Raw genomic sequence first — 21399 nt, forward strand, 5'->3', positions numbered from 1 at the left:
GTAATAGGAAAACATGAAATATTTTTATATTTTGAAAAAGTTGAGTTCAAAGAGGTGTTTAGGACAATGGAATCTAAGATGAAAGGGGAAAGGGGTATTTAAGGAAAGACGTTGATCTGAGTGATGTGGCTGAGAGGGGGAGGCCAGATCTGTGCTAGGAAAAGGTGTGAAAGTTAAGAAATTGAAGCAGTCGTCGAGCTTTCAAGCCAGAGAAGACTGTTTTCAGAAAGCAGTGTTTCTGAGCCTTTCTTTTGGATTTCCACAGCAGGGTGGAAGAGAGTGAGAAGTTGTGTGGTATATCTTTACTCAAGTGACAGCAGATTTTGCCTTCCATAGTTTTGCTGGATTTGATGGTTAAAAATCTTTAAGGGAGCTGTTGCCAAATATCTTATTTGTGTGTCCTGACAAAATGGGATTTTTTTGGGGGGGGAAATGTTTTGTAAGACTGTTTTAACTGTTATTTTAATTTTGTGCGCTTAAGTTTTTTTTGTTCTTGTTAGTAAATCTTTTAAAGTCCTGAAAGCATTACTGAGATTCTACGATCCTCGGACTGTAGTTCTTTCCCTTGTTTTAAAAATACAAAAAAAAGGTTATGATCAGTAACACAAGTTTCCCTCTGGGGTCTGGCTGCCTCAGCAAATAACATCAGCTGTAGTCGTAACACTGTGCTTTGGGGGTTAATGTTTGTGAAAACTGCAATCCTTAACCATGATAAAAAAAGAGCACATTTTATTGATGCTGCACTTGTTACTCAATGTTACAGATGGTCCCATTTTTGGTGCAGGCAGCTACCTGTGGCATCGTGGGCAGTGACATAACAGGCACTGCGACTGTACGTCCAGTGAAAACACCCCATGCACAGATGCACGTTATATACTGCAGCAGTGACTCCGGATCACAAAGTGAAAAGCAGTAAGTAAAGGCATGAAATGTGGAACCTCAGCCCCTGTAGATCACAGGTGGCTGCCTTTGGGGGTGCTTTGGAGCCAGGAGGCAGCACTCCTACTCTTCCTGGTTGCACATGAAAATTAGCTTGTCCAGCCAGTCACTACGTCTTCTCCACAACTGGAAAGCCTGATTGGAGAAGGCCAAACAGCAGGGGTTAAAACAGGCATTGCTCCTCATTCACAGAAGCAAGGGACAGCAGTTTTCGGAGGCCTTCCCAGCATTTGGAAAACAGGTTGATCCAATATCAGGGGCACACATCTCAGGACACAAGACATTGTTTCCTGAAACTGATTGTTGTTGCAACTGTCTTATGCCCGAAAATTGGGCGTAAAGGGATTCAAGTTCTCCTCCAAAGGCCTTGAATTTAACATGAATGGATTCCAACAGGCTTACTGAACATAAACAAATGGAAATCAAAAGGTTCATCTGCCTATTGAGCTCAAGTTGATGAATGGCTTGGCCAATACGATCTTGATACATGTACCTACCAGCCTGGTAGTCATATAGTGCCCGAGCACAAAGTCCTTGGTATTGACTCTCTGCCACAGGTTGGTACACATTGGTGTCTTCAGTGGCAGCCTGACCTCCAATGTCCTGAATATAGAGAGAGAGAGAGAGAGAGAGAGAGAGACTGGAAAATAAATACAATACAGAATTGTTTGACTGAAAAATGTTACTTTTGAGTATTTATCCCATTCCCTTTTCAAAATTACAATTGAATCTGCTTCCAACACCTTTTCAAGCAGCAAATTCCAGATAACAATTCAATCACATTAAAAATTCTCACTTTCTCTTGGTTTGTTTACCGATTATCTTAAATCCGTGTCCACGGCTACCCAATTCTGCTGCCACTGGGAACAGTTACTGCCTATTGATCAAAACCCCTAACATTTTGACCACCCCTATTAAATATTCCCTCTTTTAAGACCAATCCCAGCTTCTTGACATAACTGAAAATCCTCATCGCTGGTACCCTTCCAGTAAATCTCCTCTGCATCCTCTCCAAGGGCTAAAAGTGCAGGCCCCAGAATTGAACACAATCCTCCAGCTGGGGTCGGACCAGATGTCCCGAGCCAAGCCTCTCAATCAGCAAGAATCGCCTGCTTCTAATTACTCCGGCCTGTCCCTTCAATAAGTTCAAAATCCTCCACTGGATCGGCCCTTAACCTCCTATCTTTGAACTAAACTAGCCCAGTGCATGGTAACACTTCAGTCTAACCACAAGTGAACTGCCTTGTTCAACCTAACCAGTTACAGACCACAGGAAATACTGTTAATACAAGCTGTACATAATAACTTGCTCTTGGGGCATGCGTCAGTGCTCAATGAGATTCATTGGTAGCTGTCTGGCACTGACTCAGCCAATTCCACTGAAATACCCAAATTCATTTCGGATCAAGTGGAGATTGGTCTGCATCTGTCATCCAGAATGGTCAGGTAAGAAATGGAAGTGTCATCTTGGTATAGATCAGCATAGCCTACCCCTGTTCCTACTTCAAAAAAGTTTTTTTTGTGAGGAATGGGTAGTAGTTAGTTTTAGATATGTTGCTCAGTGCTGCTCATGAATTACACACATTCAGATCACTGATTATAAATGGAAAACTGAATGAATAATTGTGTCCCATTTGCAGAGATGGATGTAGAGTCTTCCAGCCATGGCTGGTGCCACTCATTGTCAGAGGCCAGGGTATGGAGGCCAGACTTAAATATGGGCTCCAGGCTCTGTTAAATTGTGTGGACTCAGCGCCAGGGAAAAACTGATCCAGGCAGGTAAGTGCAGTGTGTGCCAGGGGCAAGGAAGAGAGCCGGGGATGGTGGTGGGGGTTGGGAAGAGTTAAAGCAAGGAAGGTAGCTTTGGAAGGCACTTACGGCACTAACAGGCTCGTGGCTGTCTTGCTCTTGCACACGTGCATCAGGATCCTCGTAGACATCTTCCTGCTCTAATGTTTCGGAATGGTGGAACTGCCAGCTATAACCTTCTTTACTCTCAGCCTTCTCATCTGTTTGTTGAGTATAAAGAAAAAAAAAATCAACAAAACAAATAGCTGTTCAGAGACAGAAACTCCAGTGAGAGTGACACATCTCCTGCATGCACACACCTCAGATAGCCATTATCGCCAGGCTATCACGCCTAAACACACAGACCTTTCAAATGATTCGGTAACATCTATCCTGTCCCATGTCTCCTCAATTTTCACCACCACATGTCTAACACTCAGGGATGTGAGATTAGCCATTTACTCTACAGGGCTCCAGGGTAAGAACCAAACACACCTAGTGTTGGTAGAATGGGGAAACCTCGCGGAGGCATTGTAGTCCAGGGAGATCAGAAGAGTTCGAATCAATACAACAGCTGAGCTCCTGCTTCAACACAAAGCCCAAATCCCATCACATGGACCCACTGAGCCGTTTGCCCCAAGGACCTTTCCTTCGCAAAATGGTCGCCCACAAAACATTCCAGATACACTAGCATTTATTCTACTGCAGCAACTGAACAGCAAGGTGGCAAGAAGGCTTAATGCCATCAAATTGAGTTGATCCATAAATCAAATGTGGGGTTGTCAGCGGTTTTGTGCAGACCCTCCCCATTTTCATAGCATGTGACCAGAAGATGGCAAGAGCAGAGTCTCCTCACAACAGGAAATCCATCTGTTATGGGAGGTGCTGCTCTAATGGCAACTGCAGTACATCAACTTGCATTTATACAAGGTCTTTAAAGTGGTAATATACCCCAAGGTGTGTCACAGGAGTATGCACAAACAGGAACATTTTCACATCTCAACTGAAAGACAATAGTGGGCTGAAAGCAATTGAGATGATAAAAACAAAAACTGCGGATGCTGGAAATCCAAAACAAAAACAGAATTACCTGGAAAAACTCAGCAGTTCGGGCAGCATCAGCAGAGAAGATGCTAGCTGGCTTCTCCGCCGATGCTGCCAGACCTGCTGAGTTTTTCCAGGTAAATTTTGTTTTTGTGTTGCAATTGAGATGATGTTGCTCATAAAAGCAAGTTAAACTCCCCAGTAAGCATTCCTCCAGCATTACAAAAAATGGAACCGAACTCACACCCACAGACATACCATTCCACTCAGTCTGCAGGTCTTCTTCCTGTGGTTGTGTTTCCACCCTTTCTGGAGCATTCTGTAGAGTCTCTGGTGAGGAGTGCATGTAAACATTTAAGTTCTTCAACAAGACACCAAGCACTTAAACTTTCTAAACAACGTGCTGATAAAACTGCAACATGCTTTTAAGATCAGAAATCATTTATTAACAGAAAAGAAACAAGGTTGGGAAGGGGGGGTGGTGGATCAATGAGGGGGTTGTTTGGTAATTGAAACTCTCAGACTACAGCAACAAAGCTTCTGCAAACCAAACACTGCAAATCTGGTCACTTTCAAGAAGGTTTTAAATTCAAGTCACTTGTTTATGATGCGGTTATTACAATGTGGTCCAGATGCAAAACACAGATTTGACAGATATATAACTTCACACCGGAGAACAAAAGGTTTACGTTGAAGTTGTATCAACCTTGGTTAGATCAAACTTGGAATACTGTGCCGAGTTTTGGTCTCCATATTATATAAAGGATATGGAGGCACTGAAGATGCACAAAAAATTGACAAGGATGATGCCAGAACTGAGCAATTATTAACTTGCAGTAAAGGCTGAACAGGTTGGGGGTCTTTGTTCGAGAAAAGAGAAGGGTTGGGGGGTGGGGCTGGTGGTTTGATAGAGATCTTCAAAGTTTTGGAAGGGTTTCACAGGACAGACAGAGAAGATGTTTTGCTGCTCCCAATGCGGTCTCCTCTACATTGGAGAGACCAAACGCAGACTGGGTGACCGCTTTGCGGAACACCTTCGGTCTGTCCACAAGCATGACCCAGACCTCCCTGTCGCTTGCCATTTCAACACTCCACCCTGCTCTCTTGCCCACATGTCCGTCCTTGGCCTGTTGCAATGTTCCAGTGTGAAGCTCAACGCAAACTGGAGGAACAGCACCTCATCTTCTGACTAGGCACTTTACAGCCTTCCAGACTGAATATTGAGTTCAACAACTTCAGATCATGAACTCCATCTCCATCTCTCCTCCATCCCCACCCCTTTTCTGATCCCTTTTTTCCAATAATTTATCATCTTTTTAACATGTTTTTCTTTTCCCACCTATTTTAAAATGTATTTTGATCTATCGTTTTATCTCCACCTTTTAGCCCATTTCGATTTCTCCCCCCACCCCACCCGCACTAGGGCCATCTGCCACTTGCTTGTCCTGCTTGCTACCCTTAATGTCCCATTAGCACATTCCTTAGATAATATCACAACTGTCAACACCCCTTTGTCCTTTTGGCCATGACATCTTTGGCAATCTCTTCTTTGCCTCCACCTTTCACTGATCCTCTATCCAGCTCTACCCGTCCCATCCCTGTCAACCAGCTTATATTTCACCTCATTTCTATATTTCCTTAGTTCTGATGAAGAGTCATACGGACTCGAAACGTTAACTGTGTTCCTCTCCGCAGGTGCTGTCAGACCTGCTGAGTTTTTCCAGCTATTTTTGTTTGTTGTTTAAGATGTTTCTTCTTGTTGGGAGTCCAAAACTCAAGGCAACGGATAGAAGATATTCAAATTCAGGAGAAATGTCTTTATATAGAGAATGGTGAGAATGTAGAACTCGCTTCTTAAAGGGGGAATTGAAGCAAATAAATAGATGGATTAAATGGGAAGCTAGATAAACTGTGGTAATAGGGTTAGGTGAATTCACATGGACAACACTTTTGTGGAGCATAAATACCGACGGAGACCAATTGGGTCAAATTTCTCTGCTGTAAATTAAATATCCCCTCAGGAGAATGACCTTGATTTACAGTGTGAGTAATCCAGTTCACATGATCCAGCACGAGGGGCTGACTGACACCACTAGGAGCTTCAATGAAAATGAGGGACTCACTGCTATGATATTCAATTCACAGGGATGCAGGTGATAACTGTGCACCACTGACAGCTCAATGTCTACTTGTAGATTACAGCTACAGCTGAGGCAGCAGGATTGGGAATCGAAAATGACACATTACACTCTGATGGTTTGTCAGTCAACCCCCTCCGTTACCTTGAGCTGGCCTCCCCATCCAAACTCAAAATCTCCAAGTGCAAGTGCCAACCTTGTGGTGTTGGCTGGGCTTCTGAACGAACTGGTGAAGGAGGGGACTCTGGCTGGCTGCTCCGGGACTGCAGGAAGGGGCTCCTGAGCTTGCCTGACAGAAAAAAGCAAAAGGCAAGCGAAAAACAGAACCAACAGTAAGCAGCACGGTCATCAGAACACTATACAAGGCATCACAGCAACAGATTCTAAGACAGGTTATTCTGCACATTTGAGGCAAGCAACATGGCTAAGCTAATAGCTGCTTCATTCATCCCCTCCTCAATTTTTTAATTAACTTTGAAAATGCATTTTCAGGGATTATCTTCAATACTGTGTTGACAGACTACTGCAATTGTGTATCGCAGGATTACATCAGAATTGTTTTAAAAGATACTTTCTCAGAACATGGGTGTTGCCCACCCAAGGTTGCCCTTTAGAAGGTGGCAGTGAGCTGTCTTCCTGAACCACTGTAGTCTGCATGGTAAACGTAATCCTGCATTGCTGTTATGTTGGAAATTACAGGATATTGATCTAGTGACAATGAATGAACGGTGATCCATTTCCATGTTGAGATGGCGTGTGACTTGGAAGGGTTGGTGTTCTTAGGCACCTGCTCCACTCAGCCCTCACAGCGAATGCCAGGGAGCAACACCCTGGATCTACAGAGCATCTTGGCTGGCTGTAGTTCTATCCAGCCTTTTCCCACACAAGCTCATAACAAAAGCAAAATGTACACGTGATACAGCACAGCATGCAAGATGAGAGCATGCACAGGGCAGAAGCAAGGAAGTGTTTTGCTGATACCAACTTGCAAAAAGCTGCCGGGAGTGGGGACGGAGAATGAGAGACATGAAAATCAATCAGCAACCCATCATGAAAGGAAGCAGGAAGAAGCTAAGCTGTAACCACATCCTGCCTAGAATCTAAAACTCATGCTGAAACCACCACTGTACAGTATCTGAATTGAATCCCTCAATTATTTTACAAATCATCCCATGCATTTGAGATTATGTCTTTATATGATGGCGTGGGGTGGTAAACAAAACAGTACACAGCAAGAAAGAGCTCACCTCCCATTAACTGTTATTCACACTCTGCATTCAAAAGTCCAATTTCTCTTTTCTCCATGTACAGGTGTGTGACTCAACTCCCCACACCAAGCACTACAAAGCAGTTGGGGCATCTTACAAACTGGGAAATTTATATCAATGACTTCTGAATGATGAGGGTTGAGATTGAGCAGATTGGGACAAACTGTTTGCACTGACAGAAGGATGGCAACTAGGAAGCACAGCTGGTGTGTTAGTGGAAGAGTGGGTGTTACCTCAATTCTAAGAACTGAACTCAAATACCAGTATCAAGTCATTCACATTGAAAACCTGTCTGTTGAGAAAGATCCCAAGGAATCTGCAAAAGGAATTAACCTCAGGAGTGAAAGTCTCTTAACCTGAGATGCCTGGTGTGGATATAAATGCAACAAGCACCAGCCATTCCTTCAGTTCCCATTGCCTAATCTTTGCAGCAACAGGTTGGGTTAGTGCCAATGCCTGGCTCCCACATTACCAGCTTTAAGGTTCATTTCAGCAAACCATGGGTCACGGGGTTAAATCTCACCCTAAGAAACTGCAACATCAAATTCAATGAATCTGGTCATTTATGACAGAGAAACACGAAAAGACAAGTTGCCAAGCAACTAAACACGTCTGAGTGATTCACTCCGGTGTTTATTTCTTCACTCTGTAAGAATTGGGTGCTGGGTCAGCAATTGTTTTTCTGGCTGTTAAGAGACACCAAGCAAACATGTGTTGCTCACTTTCAGTAGATTTGATGAAACCTGGCAGTAAACAGTTAGTCAAGGGCACACCATCCCACTCACAGCTCACCCGGGTTGCTATGGGAAGCAGGTTTAGCTAACTGAAGCTGCCTTCTGAGAGTGAAAAGCATTCAGCAAATTCCTGGCTGTGGGCAGAGATAAGAGGAGAAAAACAAGCAGAAGATGGTCCTTCTCCGGTACCTGGTTGCGTGCTTGCACTGAATGAAGAGGAGTCTCCGGCCATGCCGCGCTCGCGGTCCTTGAACAGCTCCTTCGGATTCACTGATCTCTGAGAAATGATGGACGCGGCCTCCTGCAATGAGATCAACAACGGGTGGTGAGAATGGAGAGTCCCAGGTATGATTGAAAAGCTCTACACCAGCACTATCCAGACCCCACAGCAGCAGACAGGGCTCAGCTGAAACCACACTCCCCACTTGTTCATTGCCATACACCCCTTAACATACAAGGAAAAATAATTGCAATATTTCATCTATTTTCTCCAAAGCACCAGTTGTAACTTAGCCACTGTAAATGTCTACCAACGTTCCATGTGGGTAGCACACACACCTGAGTCAAAAGGTTGGTGGTTCCATCCAGGCACTTGAACCCATAAATCCAGATTTGGAGGAGACAGAGACTGCATCTACCCTCTCAAGTGGACACTTCCTTTCCAATATTATTCTTTAGCCCATACCATCAAAAAGAGATTAAGTGGCCAGTTCTTTCATTGCTGTCAAGTTGTGAGAGTTTGCTGTGTGAAATTGACCACCGCATTTGCCTACTTCACAGCAATAGCTACAAGTCAAGGTACTTCACTGACTTCAAAACTCTTGCCTCACAATAATTCTCCAATTTCAGTTCCGAAATTTTGAAGCAACCCCAGCCTCAATAATTTTATGGCAGAGAATTGCAGTTTTCAACTACATGTGAGGAAGTGCTACCTGAGGCCACTCTTGAACAGCCTCATTCTAACTCTAAGGTTATTCTAGATGTTCCCCTCCCCCACCCCCCCTTCAGAAGGGCCAGTGCCTTGCATCTCTTTTTTCCAATTAATCCTTGGCTCCAGCCTCAGCTTCTTGTTAAGCATTCCAAGGCACTTTGTCACGCGAGGATAGAAACACAACAATACTTTCACATATCGTACAGGAACAGGATAGTGGAGCAAACAGAAAGTCCGCATACCGTCGCCTTCTCGATCGACTGACTTCTCTTAAAGCCCTTGCGCATCGCCGCCTGGTATTCCTGCTCCTGCTCATTCTGAAAAAACACCAAGACGGCGTTAGAGGCAGCTTTGTGACTCAGAGACTTCCATAAAGCTGGCGAAACTACCCTCACACTATGTCCAGAAAGGCCAGGGAAGGAACCTGATCAGAGAACAGCGAACTGAGTTAACAAGTTGCAATGTCAACAAGGTTTGGAGAATTTGTACAGAAAAGTCACATTCCATGATGCTTCGCTCAAAACAGCCAATGAGTGAAGACCTTGGGAGTGTTTGATGGGGACAGTGTAGAAGGAGCTTTACTCTGTATCTAACCCCGTGCTGTACCTGTCCTGGGGGTGTTTGATGGGGCAGTGTAGAGGGAGCTTTACTCTGTATCTAACCCCGTGCTGTACCTGTCCTGGGGGTGTTTGATGGGACAGTGTAGAGGGAGCTTCACTCTGTATCTAACCCCGTGCTGCACCTGTCCTGGTAGTGTTTGATGAAGGGCAGCACTTCATCTTCTGACTAGGCGCTTTACAGCCTTCTGGACTTAACATTGAATTCAACAACTTGAGACCATGAATACTCTCCTCCATCTTTACCCCCTTTTATCCAATTGTGTTTTTAAAAATTTTAATGTTTATTTATATATTTATTCATTTTTCTTTTTCCCCAATGTCCCCCCTCCACAGGGTCACCTGTCACTTGTTTCTATGTTGACTTTCACAGAGTGCTGGCCCTTGTTCTGCTATTAACACATTCTGCTTTTACCTTTATGCCATTATCAGCACTTTCTTTAGTCTTCACCACTACCGTTAACACTCCCTTTGTCTTGTCTCCATGACATCTTTGTCAATCTCTCCTTAGCTCCCACCTATCCCTGACCTTCTATCTTGCTCCACGTGCGCCAACCCCTCTTAAACAGTATAAAATCCATCACATTTCTACATCTTTTTAGCTCTGTAGAAGGATCACGTGGACTCGAAACATTAACTCTGTTTCTCGCTCCACAGATGCTGCCAAGCCTATTGAGTTTTTCCTGCAACTTTTGTTTTTGTATTGAAGGGAGCTTTACGCTGTACCTAACCCAGCACTGTACCTGCACTGGGAGTGTTTGATGGGATGGTGTATCTAACCTATGCTCTATCTGTTTTGGATTGTTTGATACCAAAAAGACCAGGTACAAAAAATATGAAGTGTTTGATAGGGACAATGTAGAGGGAGTTTTACTCTCTATCTAACCCTGTACGATGTGTTTTTTTTTCCCCAGGAGTATATTACAAGCATTAAAAGCCACATGTTTCCAACAGCGGGTCACATCAAAGCCTTCAGTCAATCAGATACTTACACAGTGGAGCAGTTGCTCACCACTGAATGGTTACACTCACCCAGCGCTGCTTCTCATACTCTCTGCTCTGTGATTCTTGTTTTTTCTGGAACTGCCTGCAACAGCAGGGGACAAAAAAAACGAGTGCATTTGTGGAAAGCAGCAGTTCACACCTCGGATTACCCGAGCAGGACTTGATGATGGCTAAGCGATACTCCTCCCCAACTCCCACCTCTTGCAGAATATCCGTGCTTAGCAAAATTACTTCAGGTCCTTATAACTTCTTACTTTCTATTCCTCTAAACATGGCATCAGAAATGCAGCACTTCTTGAAATATCTCCCTTGCCATACTCTTCTGAGATCGATGTAACCTTTCACATTGCTGCCTCTGTGCTTTTAGGTATTACAAGTGGTTAAGATTCTCTCAGTGTTCCTCGGATCCACTCAGAATACCTTTTCCTATTAGCATTCTGAACTGTGCAGAAGGACTGTTATATCAAAGGGCAAAGTGCAAGTGGGTTTCCACTCCACTAACTCATGCAGTTCAATGCCAATCTTGGGTAAATTTCACCATCTCAGGCTGATAGGCTTGTAACGCTGTGTAGTGTTGCACAGGGCCTGGTTAACAGAAGCCCTTTCAGATGAAGGGATTTAACAGGATAGACAGAGTGAGGGAGAGTCCAAAGCTAGAGGCCATCTATCTAAGATGGGAAGACATCAAATCAGGAACTCAAGAGAACTTCTTTCCGCAGAGATGAGCAAGAATGTGGAATTCGTGAGCACAGGGAGTGATTGAGGAGAAGAGCATAGATGCATTTAAAGTGAAGCCAGATAAACACAAGGGAGAAGACAAAATAAAACAAGGCAGCATAAACACCAGGAGATACCAGTTGGACTGAAGGACTGGTCTTCTGTGATATGCATTTATGGATATGGATTGAGAGGGTGAAAGAAGACACATGTATATTGAATGCTGGGTCAAGTGATCTATTTCAAAGTAATAAATTCGAGCTGTCCTGAAGCCCCTGTCCCAGCCGTTCTCACACAACTTCACTGACAGAAGCAAAAGTGACAAGATGACGTGACTCACTTCTGTTGGTCGATCTGGCTGGACCTCTCTTTAAACCGCTGCTCCCGCTGCTCAGACTCCTTCCGTTCCCTCTCCTTTCTTTCCTGCTCCAATCCCTCTTGCTCCAGCACCCTCTTCTTTTTATCTTCTTCCCTTCGCTTCTCTTCATCTTTCTGGTGGGAAAGGGGCTAGCATTTATTTCTGGACTCAGTTGTTGTGAGGCAGACAGCAGCCACAATCAATTCCCCTTGCAAATCCCGTGCTGCAGCATTTGCTTTGTGTGACCTCTAGATGGCCAGTCACAGCACAGGTTCACAGCTTCAAGCTGCAACCAATGGGCAGAGTGTGAAGAGTGCTCCACTCCCGCTGCATTTCACAGCATCAACACGGTGCAGGCATCATCGACAAGGCCAACATGCATCGCCCAGCCTTTGCTGCACTGAGTCGGTTTGACATGCCACATTCTTGAAGAGTGCCCATGACTTGCTTAGCCACTGCAGCAGGGAACTGAAGAGTTAACCGCATTGGTATGGGATTGGAGTCACACATGGCCCCAGACCATCTAAGTGCGAAAGTTATTCCTCCCCAAAACAGATTAGTGAGCCAGTTGGGGTTCACGACAATCCAACAGCTTCATGGTCATACCAAGGCAAGCCCTTTCTTTCCTAAATTTTCTAACAGAATACAGATTCTTGAATTGTTGTGGTGGGATTTGAATGTACAACCCCTGGATTATTCATGAGTCAGGCAGCTGGATCACTAACAAACTCGGATTAGTGAACACAGGTCACATGTTCAATATTATCCCTTTCCTGAGCAGAGCCACACCCTTACCTCAGTCTGTGCCCAGAAACTCTCTTTGTTCACACTTCGGATTTCTGACATTGCATTAGTCTTCTTATAAACCGAGCCCTAAGAGAAGAGAATAGAAGATAAATAGCTATCTGCAGAACACTATCATAACAATGATCAAGTTTAATCCCAGTTTTGCTGATCTCAAATAAATGAGGGTAAATAAGTATAGTCGATCTCACCATGAGGTAGGAGCAGAGGTAGGCCGTTCGGCCCATCGAGTCTGCTCCACCATTCAATGATACCATGGCTGATCTGATAATCCTCAACCCCACTTTCCTTCCCTTTTCCCCATAACCCTTGATTTCCTTACTGATTAAAAATCTGTCTATCTCAGCCTTGAATATGCTTAACAACCCAGCATCTGCAGCCCTCTGTGGTGAAGAATTCCACAGATTCACTACCCTCAGAGAAAAAATTCCCCCTCATCACTGTCTTAAACGGGTGACCCTTTACTCTGAGATTATGCCCTCTGGTCCTAGACTCTTCCACAAGGGGAAACAACCTTTCAGTGTCTACCCTGTCAAGCCCCCTAAGAATCTTGCATGTTTCAATAAGGTCACCTCATTCTTCTAAACTCCAATGATTACATGCCCAACCTATCCAACTCTCCTTATAAGAAAATTCCTCCATACCCAGGATCAACCTAGTGAACCATCTCTGGACTGCCTCCAGTGCCTGTATATCTTTCCCGAGATAAGGGGACCAAAACTGTTCACAATATTCTAGGTGTGGTCTAACTAGTGCCTTGTATAGTTTTAACAAGACTTCCCTATTTTTATACCCCATTCCCTTTGAAATAAAGGCCTGCTGAATTTATATGTTAGCTTTCTGGAATTCATGCACAAGGACTCCCAAATCCCTCTGTGCTGCAGCTTCCTGCAGTCTTCCTCCATTTAAATAATGTTCAGCTCCTCCATTCTTCTGCCAAAATGCATAACCTCATATTTTCCCACATTACGTTCCATCTGCCAAGTTTTTGCCCACTCACTTAACCTGTCTGTATCCCTCTGTAGACTCCTTGTATCATCCTCACCACTTGCCTTCCACCTATCTTTGTGTTAACTGAAAACTTGTCGATAGTGTATTCACTTCCTTCATCCAAGTCATTAATATATATGTATATAATTGTGGCTCCAGCATTGATCCCTTGGCACTCCACTAATTACAGGTTGCCATATTGAAAACGCCCCTCTTATCCCAACTCTCTGTCTTCTATTAGTTAGCCAAATCCTCTATCCATGCTAATATACTACCCCAACACCATGGGCTTTTATCTTATTAAGTAGTCTTATGTGCAGTACCTTATCAAATTCCTTTTGGAAGTCCAAATATATTACTGGTTCCTCTTTATCTATCCTGCTTGTGACCTCCTCAAATAATTCTAATAAATTTGTCAGGCATGATTTCCCTTTCATGAAGCCATGCTGACTCTGCTTGATTATATTATATATTTCTAAATTCTCAGCTATTACATCCTTCATAATAGAATCTAACATTTTCCCAATGACAGATGTTAAGCTAACTGGCCTATAGTTACCTGTTTTTTGTCTCCCTCCCTTTGAATAAGGGTGTTACATTGGAAAACTGCCAATCTTCTGGGACTTTTCCAGAATCTAAGGATCCTTGGAAGATTACTACCAGTGCATCCCCTATTTGTGTAGCTACTTCCTTTAATATCCTAGGATGCAGCCCATCAGCTCCAGGGGACTTATTGGCCTTTAGCCCCATTAGTTTCTCTGGTACTTTTTCTCTCATTATTATTATTTCCCCAGCCTCATTCTCTAAGAGGCCTATGTTCACTTTGGCCTCTCTTTTCCTTTTTATATATTTAAAGAAGCTCTTACTGTCTGTTTTTATATTACTTGCTAGTTTACCCTCAAAGTTGATTTTCTCCCTCTTTATTATCTCTTTATCCTAAATAAGGGAGAGGTAACATCATCCAGAGCTCCCACCATATTATCACTGATCCCTGCTGGAAATGAACCATTTACAATCATGTCTTGTGGTTGCTACTGACAATGTTGATACCTCCCCTTAGATAAAGGGATGCATGCGTCTAAGTGCTCGGGGACAGGCACTGGTCAGCAATCCAACACAAAACCACACTTTCCACAGGAGGAAGAAAGTGGCAAGAAATCTGGTCCAAAGGCACAAGCTGAGCATGTGTGCCAAAGACAGGTCCATTCACCCGGTTTGTCACTCAGCAGCAACAGTTTCAGGCCCTCTTGCCCATATTTATTTGCTCACAGGTACGTGTCCTTCCATTGAATGGGACAGGTCTGTATGTCCTCTACTCAGCATTACATCAAACCATGCAAGGAGTTAGGAAAGTTCATCGTGCTGCCAAACTCCTGCTCCTCCTCTCCCTCTCCTGCCATTAAGTTGACAATGAGTTCCTAAAAATCTCCAACCAACTCTGAGACTCATTCGGCACGCCCTTCCCCAGCCTTCTCCAGTGCGGACATGGACTCACCACAGGTCCTTGTGGGGTTGTGTCTTGGAAGCGGGGTTTCTCCTTATGAAAGCTGTAGTTGGCTCCTGAGGCCTTCGCCACTTTTTCAATGATCACCTCGGGTTCCACGTCCTCATCTGCACGGGCATTGATAGTGACATGGGCACCCTGGACAGAATTACGGATTTGACAGCAACTTGCGTTAAGTAAAATGTCCCAAGCAAGTTCATAACAGGGTAACTGGATAAAATTTAGACACAAAACTTGTATTTTGGACAGGTGACAGAAAGCTTGGTTAAAGAGGTAGGTTTAAGAGAGGCAGAGAGAGTACTACAGCTTAGTGCCTAGGCAGCTGAAGACCATGGTGAGGCGAAGGAACCAGATATGCAAGAGATGGAGGAGCACAGTTTTTTTATGGGTTCTAGCACTGGTGAAGGTTACAAAAATAGGAAAGGACGAGGCCATGGAGTGATTGGAACCCAAGAATGAGAATTCAAAATGAGAGGGGTTGCTGGAACTGGAGCCAGTGTTCATGAGCAAGCACAGGAGTGGTGGATGAACAGGGCTTGGCAAGAGTTAGGGGATGAGCAGCAGTTATGGATTGGCTGAAGTTTCTGGAGGGTGCAAGGTGGTTGGTCGGCCAGGAAAGCATTGGGATAATCAGGTCCAGAGGTGGAACAGGCATGAATAACGATTTCAGGAGCAGATGGGCTGAGGCAGTGTTTAAAAAAAAAAATTTTTTAAATATATAAAAAAAAAATCGAGCGACATGAGCATTTGGACTCCAATTAAACACCAGGCAGTGCCATACTTGGCAGGATAAACACAAAAACTTGAATACATCTTACCTTTAAAAAGTTGGCGATGGTGCTGACATGATTGGCACACAACCCTTTCCTGGCATCCTTTACTCCTTCACCAGTCTGAAGAGAAAGATTCAGCTAATTAAGGTTTTATGTGACCGTGATGTACAGCCTGACTCATGTCCCTATATCTGATACAATTGCAACTTTATATAAGCTAGTCTCACCTGACCCTCATAAATTGAGCAAACATGGATTTAAGGAGCATGGTTTCAGTGGAAACCAAGGGTAACCAATAAGATTAGGGAGGGAATTCAAACTGATCCTTGTAAAGTTACGGATTGGTAAAGCGTTTAAATACCAATGGACTCAATAAACTTAAGCAAGAGGAGATGTCCTTTTCTCAGCTGTACACCAAATGACGGAGGGATACCCAGGTGCCAGAAATAGCTGTAGGGACACTGTGGAAAGCCAGGATTAAGCTCTGACAGACAGACAGACAGACAGTCTGCCATCACAAAGGCACTGCGTTAGCAAGGTTTCACAGGGCAGTGACCATACGTGGGTCACCTTCAGAAGGTGGGGCAAAGGAAAATCACCATCATTCATCCCTTAAGAAACTGTTGTGTCAATTAGAAATGAACACTAACTCTGTCATAACTCGACACTTACCCAGTTAATCAGGACATACTTGGGCAATCCCGAATTGGGGTCTTTCACTCGACAGAAGGCATACATCACCTTCCCACTATTTAGTTCTTCCACCAACTCCTCAAGGCCACCATCTGAAAAGGGCAAAACAACAAACTATGAAGATAAACTCAACACAAGAAGCCCTATTCCTACAACAGACTAGCTTTGCACTTGTCTTTATTAAAAATGGCCCATCCTTGTAGAGGGAAGATAAAGGAAAAAGAAAAGGATAAAGACAGAACAGGAGTAAAAGTTCTAAATTGGGGAAAGACAAATTTTACGAAGCTGAGAGTTAATCTGGCGAAAGTGGGCTGGTTACAGCTATTTGAAGGGAAATCAGTGACAGGCAATCAAAAGTAAGATACTACAGGCACAGTGTAAAGATGTCCCCATGAGAAAAAAGGATGCTACTGCCAAATCTAGAGCTTCCTGGTTATCTAGAAGCATACAGGATAAGATAAAGCAGAAAAAGAAAGTTTATGACAGTCACAAAAAAATGATTACATTAGAAAGCCTAGAGGAGTATAGAAAATACAGGGGTGAAATGAAAAAGGAAATCAGGAAAGCAAAAAGATATGAAAAAATATTAGCAGGTAAGATCTAGGAAAACCCAAAGATGTTTTATCAGTACAGATTAAGAGCAAGAGGATAACTAAGGGAAGAGTAGAGCCTATCAGATATGTACAAGGTAACTTATGCATGGATACAGAAGGTGTGGGCAGCATTCTTAATGAGTACTTTGTCTCTGTCTTCACAAAGGAGGGATGATTCAGACATTCTAGTTAAAGGAGAGAACTGTGAAATATTAGATACAATAACCAGAGTGAAAGAGCAAGTATTGGAGGGACTAACATCCTTGAAGGAGGATAAATCACCACGGCTGAACGGATTGTATCCCAAGCTGTTAAAGGAGGCCAGGGAGGAAATAGTGAATGCTCTGAGGATCATCTTCCAACCCTCACTAGATACAGGCGAGGTAATAGAGGAATGGAGGCCTGAGAACATTATACTATTGTTTAAAAAGGGTGTGAGGGATAGGCCAAATAATTATAAGCCAGTCACTTTGATTCCAGTGGTGGACAAATTATTGGAATTAATTCTGAAAGCCAGGATAAACTCACTTAGAAAGGCAAGGATTAATCATAGATAGTCAACATGGTTTTGTTAAGGGAAAGTCGTGTCTTCCAAACTTAATTGAATTTTTTGAGGAAGTAACAAGGAAGATTGACAAGGGAATTGCAGTGGGTGTGATCTACATGGGTTTTAGTCAGGCATTTGACAAGGTCCCACATGGCAAACCGGTCACGAAACTAAAAGCCCTTAGGATATAGGGCAATGTGGCAAGTTGGATCCAAAACTGGCTCAGTGACAGAAAAAAGGGTGCTGATCAATGGATGTTTTAGCGAATGGAAAGCAGTTTCCAGTGGCGTTCCGCAGGGCTGAGTGTTGAGGCCCTTGCTGTTTTTAGTACATATTAATGACTTGAACTTAAATGTAAGAGGTATGATCAGGAAATATGCAGATGACACAAAAATCAGCTGTGTAGTTGATAGTGAATAGGACAGCTATGGACTCCAGAATGATATCAATAGTTTGGTTGGGTGGGCGGAAAAGTGGCAAATAGAATTAGATCAGGAGAACATGAGGTAATGCATTTTGGGAGGGCAACCAAAGCAAGACAATTCTCAAGAAACGGAAGAATATTGAGAGAGGAAGAGAAAGTGAGAGACCTAGGGTGCATGTCCAAAGATCCTGGACGGTGGTAGGACAGGTGGATAAAGTGATAAAGAAGGCATATAGAATGCTTTCCTTTATTGCACAAGGTATAGAATACAAAAGCAGGTATGTAATGCTGGAACTGTGTAAAACGCTGGTTAGGCCACAGCTGGAGTTCTGCCTACAGTTCTGGTCACCACATTACAGGAAGGACAAAATTGCTCTGCAGAATACAGAGAAGATTTACAAGAATGTTGGCAGGACTGGAAAATTGTAGCTATGAGGAAAGATCAGGTAGGCTCAGGTTGTTTTCCTTAGAACAGAAAAGACTGAGGGGTGACCTGATTGAGGGGTACAAAATGATGAGGGGCCTAGACAGGAAAGATATGTTTCTCCAAGCGCAGAAGTCAATTACCGGGGGCACAGGTTTAAGGCAATTGGTAGAAGGGTTCAAGGGGATATTAGGAAAAACCTCTTCACCCAGAGGGTGGTAGGTATCTGGAATTCGCTGCCTGGTTTGGCAGTTGCGGCAGAAACACTCAACTCATTTAAAAGGTACCTGGATCAGCACCAAGTGCTGCAGCCTGCAAGGCTAAGGACTGAGAGCCGGAAGGTGGGATTCGAATGGGCGGCTAGCTTTTTCAGCCAGTGCAGATGCGATGGGCTGAATGGCCTCTTTCAGTGCCATAACTTTTCTGTGGTTCTGTAAGGAGACAGGCTTGGTGATGTAGAAGAGTTGGAAGCTTAGTTCAAGGTCAAAGAGGAAATTAAGCTTGTTAACAGTTTTGTTCAGCCTCAGAAACTGGAATCAGTGTGGTGACAATGGTGCCTGTCTTCTCGACGTTTTGGCTGAAAGAAACTGCAGCTCTTCTAGGATGACATGTCAGACAAATAGTCTGATGAAAGGCAGTGGCAGGGTTGAGCAAGGAGGCCGAGGAATGTATTGTTGTCATTTGAAAGCTGGCCCTATGTCTCTAAGAGTGACAGGGACAGGGTGGAGGTCAGGGACTAAGATTGATCCTTGGGAGATTCCAAAGGCAGTGGTGTAGGGCTGGAGAGAGATGCTCTGGCTGTGCTTGGACAAATAAGAATGGAACCAAATGAAGGACATTGCAGTGAGTTGGAGTAGGGAGCAGAAGTGTGAGCTGGTAAGGTTGACTTTGAAATGGTTGGAGACAGGTCAGGAACCGTAGTGCACCATGGCCATCTATGACTTGGATCCAGGGTTGCAACAGAGGCATAAGTCTTACTGAAAAGGTCCAGGGGGCTACTTTGAGGGTCTATAGAAAGTTAACATACAACAGTGGCCGATGCCTAGAACCAAAATTAATTTCCCTCTGTCTCCAGGTACAAATTAAAACAACAGGACTAGGAGAGGCAATGATGTAGTGGTATTGTCACTGGACTGGTAATCCAGAGACCCAGGGTAATTTGAATTCAATAAAAATCTGGAATTAAAAGTCTAATGATGACTATGAAACCATTGCTGATTGTCGTAAAAACCCATCTGGTTCACTAATGTCCTTTAGGGAAGGAAATCTGCTGTCCTTAACTGGTCTGGCCTGCATGACTCCAGACCCGCAGCAATGCGCTTCACTCTTCAAAAATGCTCTGTGAACAAGGGAAATTAGGATGGGTAATAAATGCGGGCTTAGCCCACATCCCATGAACGAATAAAAAAAGGGACAGAGTGAGGGATAGTTGCTGCATCCTGACAGAAAATTCACTGCAATCAATGTCCATTAGGCAAATCAGTTCATCTCAAAAAATATAGTGACAAATCCACAGTAGCATCATTCATTTCACCGAGGGTCAATGTAATTAAGATCACTTCTTACTGATGAAATGTCAGGTCCAAATAAAAATGCCAGTTCAAACCAGTAACTGGCAACAGATGGCAGTGAGACGGCAGTAAGAGGTGTGACCCTCACCTCCAGTTGCTGCCAGCCGCAGATCATTGCTGTTCCCTTCATATGTAAAAAGTGCCCTAGAACAGAAAACAAGACAGTTAGACTTCCTCTGGGCAATGTACAAAGTGCATAGCTCTCAAATAGAGAAAACAGAGAAAAAAAAGCTGACAAATACAGCATTGGAAGTACAGTAGCAGTCCCACAGATAGATATTAGATAGAGGCAATGCAATTCACCACATTCACACAGTTAATGGAGGTGAAATCAGAATCAAACTGTGCACAATTACAGTCTTCACTAGCTGGGAGATTTTTGCCTTGCCAAGGATAGCACCTCTGACAAAGTGGCATTCCCTCAAGATTGTACGGGGGTTGGCAGCGTAAATTTTGTGCTCTTCTCTGGAGTGAACCAATGAGTTTCGGAATCAGGAGTGGTGAGAGGAATGGTCCTCACTCATACCAAGCCAACAACCCGTGACGGCCACGCTGGACATGTGACGGAATAGTTATATTCGACTGAATCCGAGCACTGAGATAGTGCATTTGTGCACTGACTATTCCTCTGACTCAGAACTAATGGGTGTTTGTCAAATGGGGGAGACTGAAAATTACAAAGATTTGTCACTGTAGCTGAGTGCTACATGTCAAATTGCTCATCATTAACAAAGAGGCAGGCCTGCTGCTGTTCTGCATTGCAGGGATATGAACCCACATCTACAACCAAACTGCAGTTACAGGATCACGTCAAGTCTTGGCTTCCTCCCATTTGAGACTGCTCGGCTTTTGTTTGACTGGTTTCCTGTTTCAGGCATGTAGCAAGATCATTTGCTGCATCCTACTAGCTATCTTCCCAAACTGCGCTGGTCTGAATCGACACTCCTGCTCACAGGGAACAAATGAACTACATTTTTTTTCCACTGCTCTCACCTCAGAGCTACGTAAATCTTTTCCTCCTCAATTCTCCTTCTGAAAGTTCCGATTGAATGTGTTTCTACCACCTTTTCACACACTGCATTCTAGATTACAACAACTGACTAGTGCTTCAAAGAAAATTTTACTTACCCTCTGGTTCTTCGTCCATTATCTTAAATCTGTATCTTCTGGTTATTGATCCTCCTGCTGGGAGGAACAGTTTCTCCCTGTCGATCTCCCTATCAAAACCTCTCAGAATTTTGAACACTTCGAATCAATCTTCATTCAAATTAACCCAATAAAGTTAGACCAGTGAGGATGAGTCATGTTATAATCAATCCTTTGAGCAGGATTTGGGGAGCCATGAAATGTTCTTTCCAGAGATCAGCAGCAGACAATTACACCCAGTAATCCCCTTCCTCTCTCTCTTCCTCCGCCACTGCCCCCAATATCACTGGTCTCTGGATCATGGACCTGATAGTACGGTCATATGTCAGCCTACAATTTACACAATAAAAGCCTTTTAAATAAGTTAATGGTAACTTTAAAATGCATATCA

The 21399-nt window shown here is 43.7% G+C and overlaps 1 protein-coding gene across 3 annotated transcripts in view; it reads right to left on the reverse strand.

Annotated features, from left to right (window-relative positions):
* Window positions 1–21399, reverse strand: part of dbnlb (drebrin-like b) — a 34942-nt gene that overhangs the window by 2846 nt on the left and 10697 nt on the right. Inside the window, exons 2-14 of one of the 3 annotated variants that reach the window (XM_041209622.1) lie at window positions 19951–20006; window positions 16283–16395; window positions 15656–15730; window positions 14829–14975; window positions 12335–12412; window positions 11522–11673; window positions 10492–10546; window positions 9085–9159; window positions 8101–8212; window positions 6106–6198; window positions 4030–4101; window positions 2818–2948; window positions 1437–1542 (exon numbers count right to left, since the gene is read on the reverse strand). In XM_041209622.1, coding sequence (XP_041065556.1) covers window positions 1437–1542; window positions 2818–2948; window positions 4030–4101; window positions 6106–6198; window positions 8101–8212; window positions 9085–9159; window positions 10492–10546; window positions 11522–11673; window positions 12335–12412; window positions 14829–14975; window positions 15656–15730; window positions 16283–16395; window positions 19951–20006 — 1265 coding nt within the window. Of the gene's footprint in view, window positions 1–1436; window positions 1543–2817; window positions 2949–4029; window positions 4102–6105; window positions 6199–8100; window positions 8213–9084; window positions 9160–10491; window positions 10547–11521; window positions 11674–12334; window positions 12413–14828; window positions 14976–15655; window positions 15731–16282; window positions 16396–19857; window positions 20007–21399 lie in introns of those variants that run through there. The other 2 variants (XM_041209624.1, XM_041209623.1) reach the window with 2 other exon arrangements.

Source organism: Carcharodon carcharias, chromosome 17 (assembly GCF_017639515.1).
Source record: "Carcharodon carcharias isolate sCarCar2 chromosome 17, sCarCar2.pri, whole genome shotgun sequence".
In the NCBI taxonomy this organism is placed as follows: Eukaryota; Metazoa; Chordata; class Chondrichthyes; order Lamniformes; family Lamnidae; genus Carcharodon; species Carcharodon carcharias.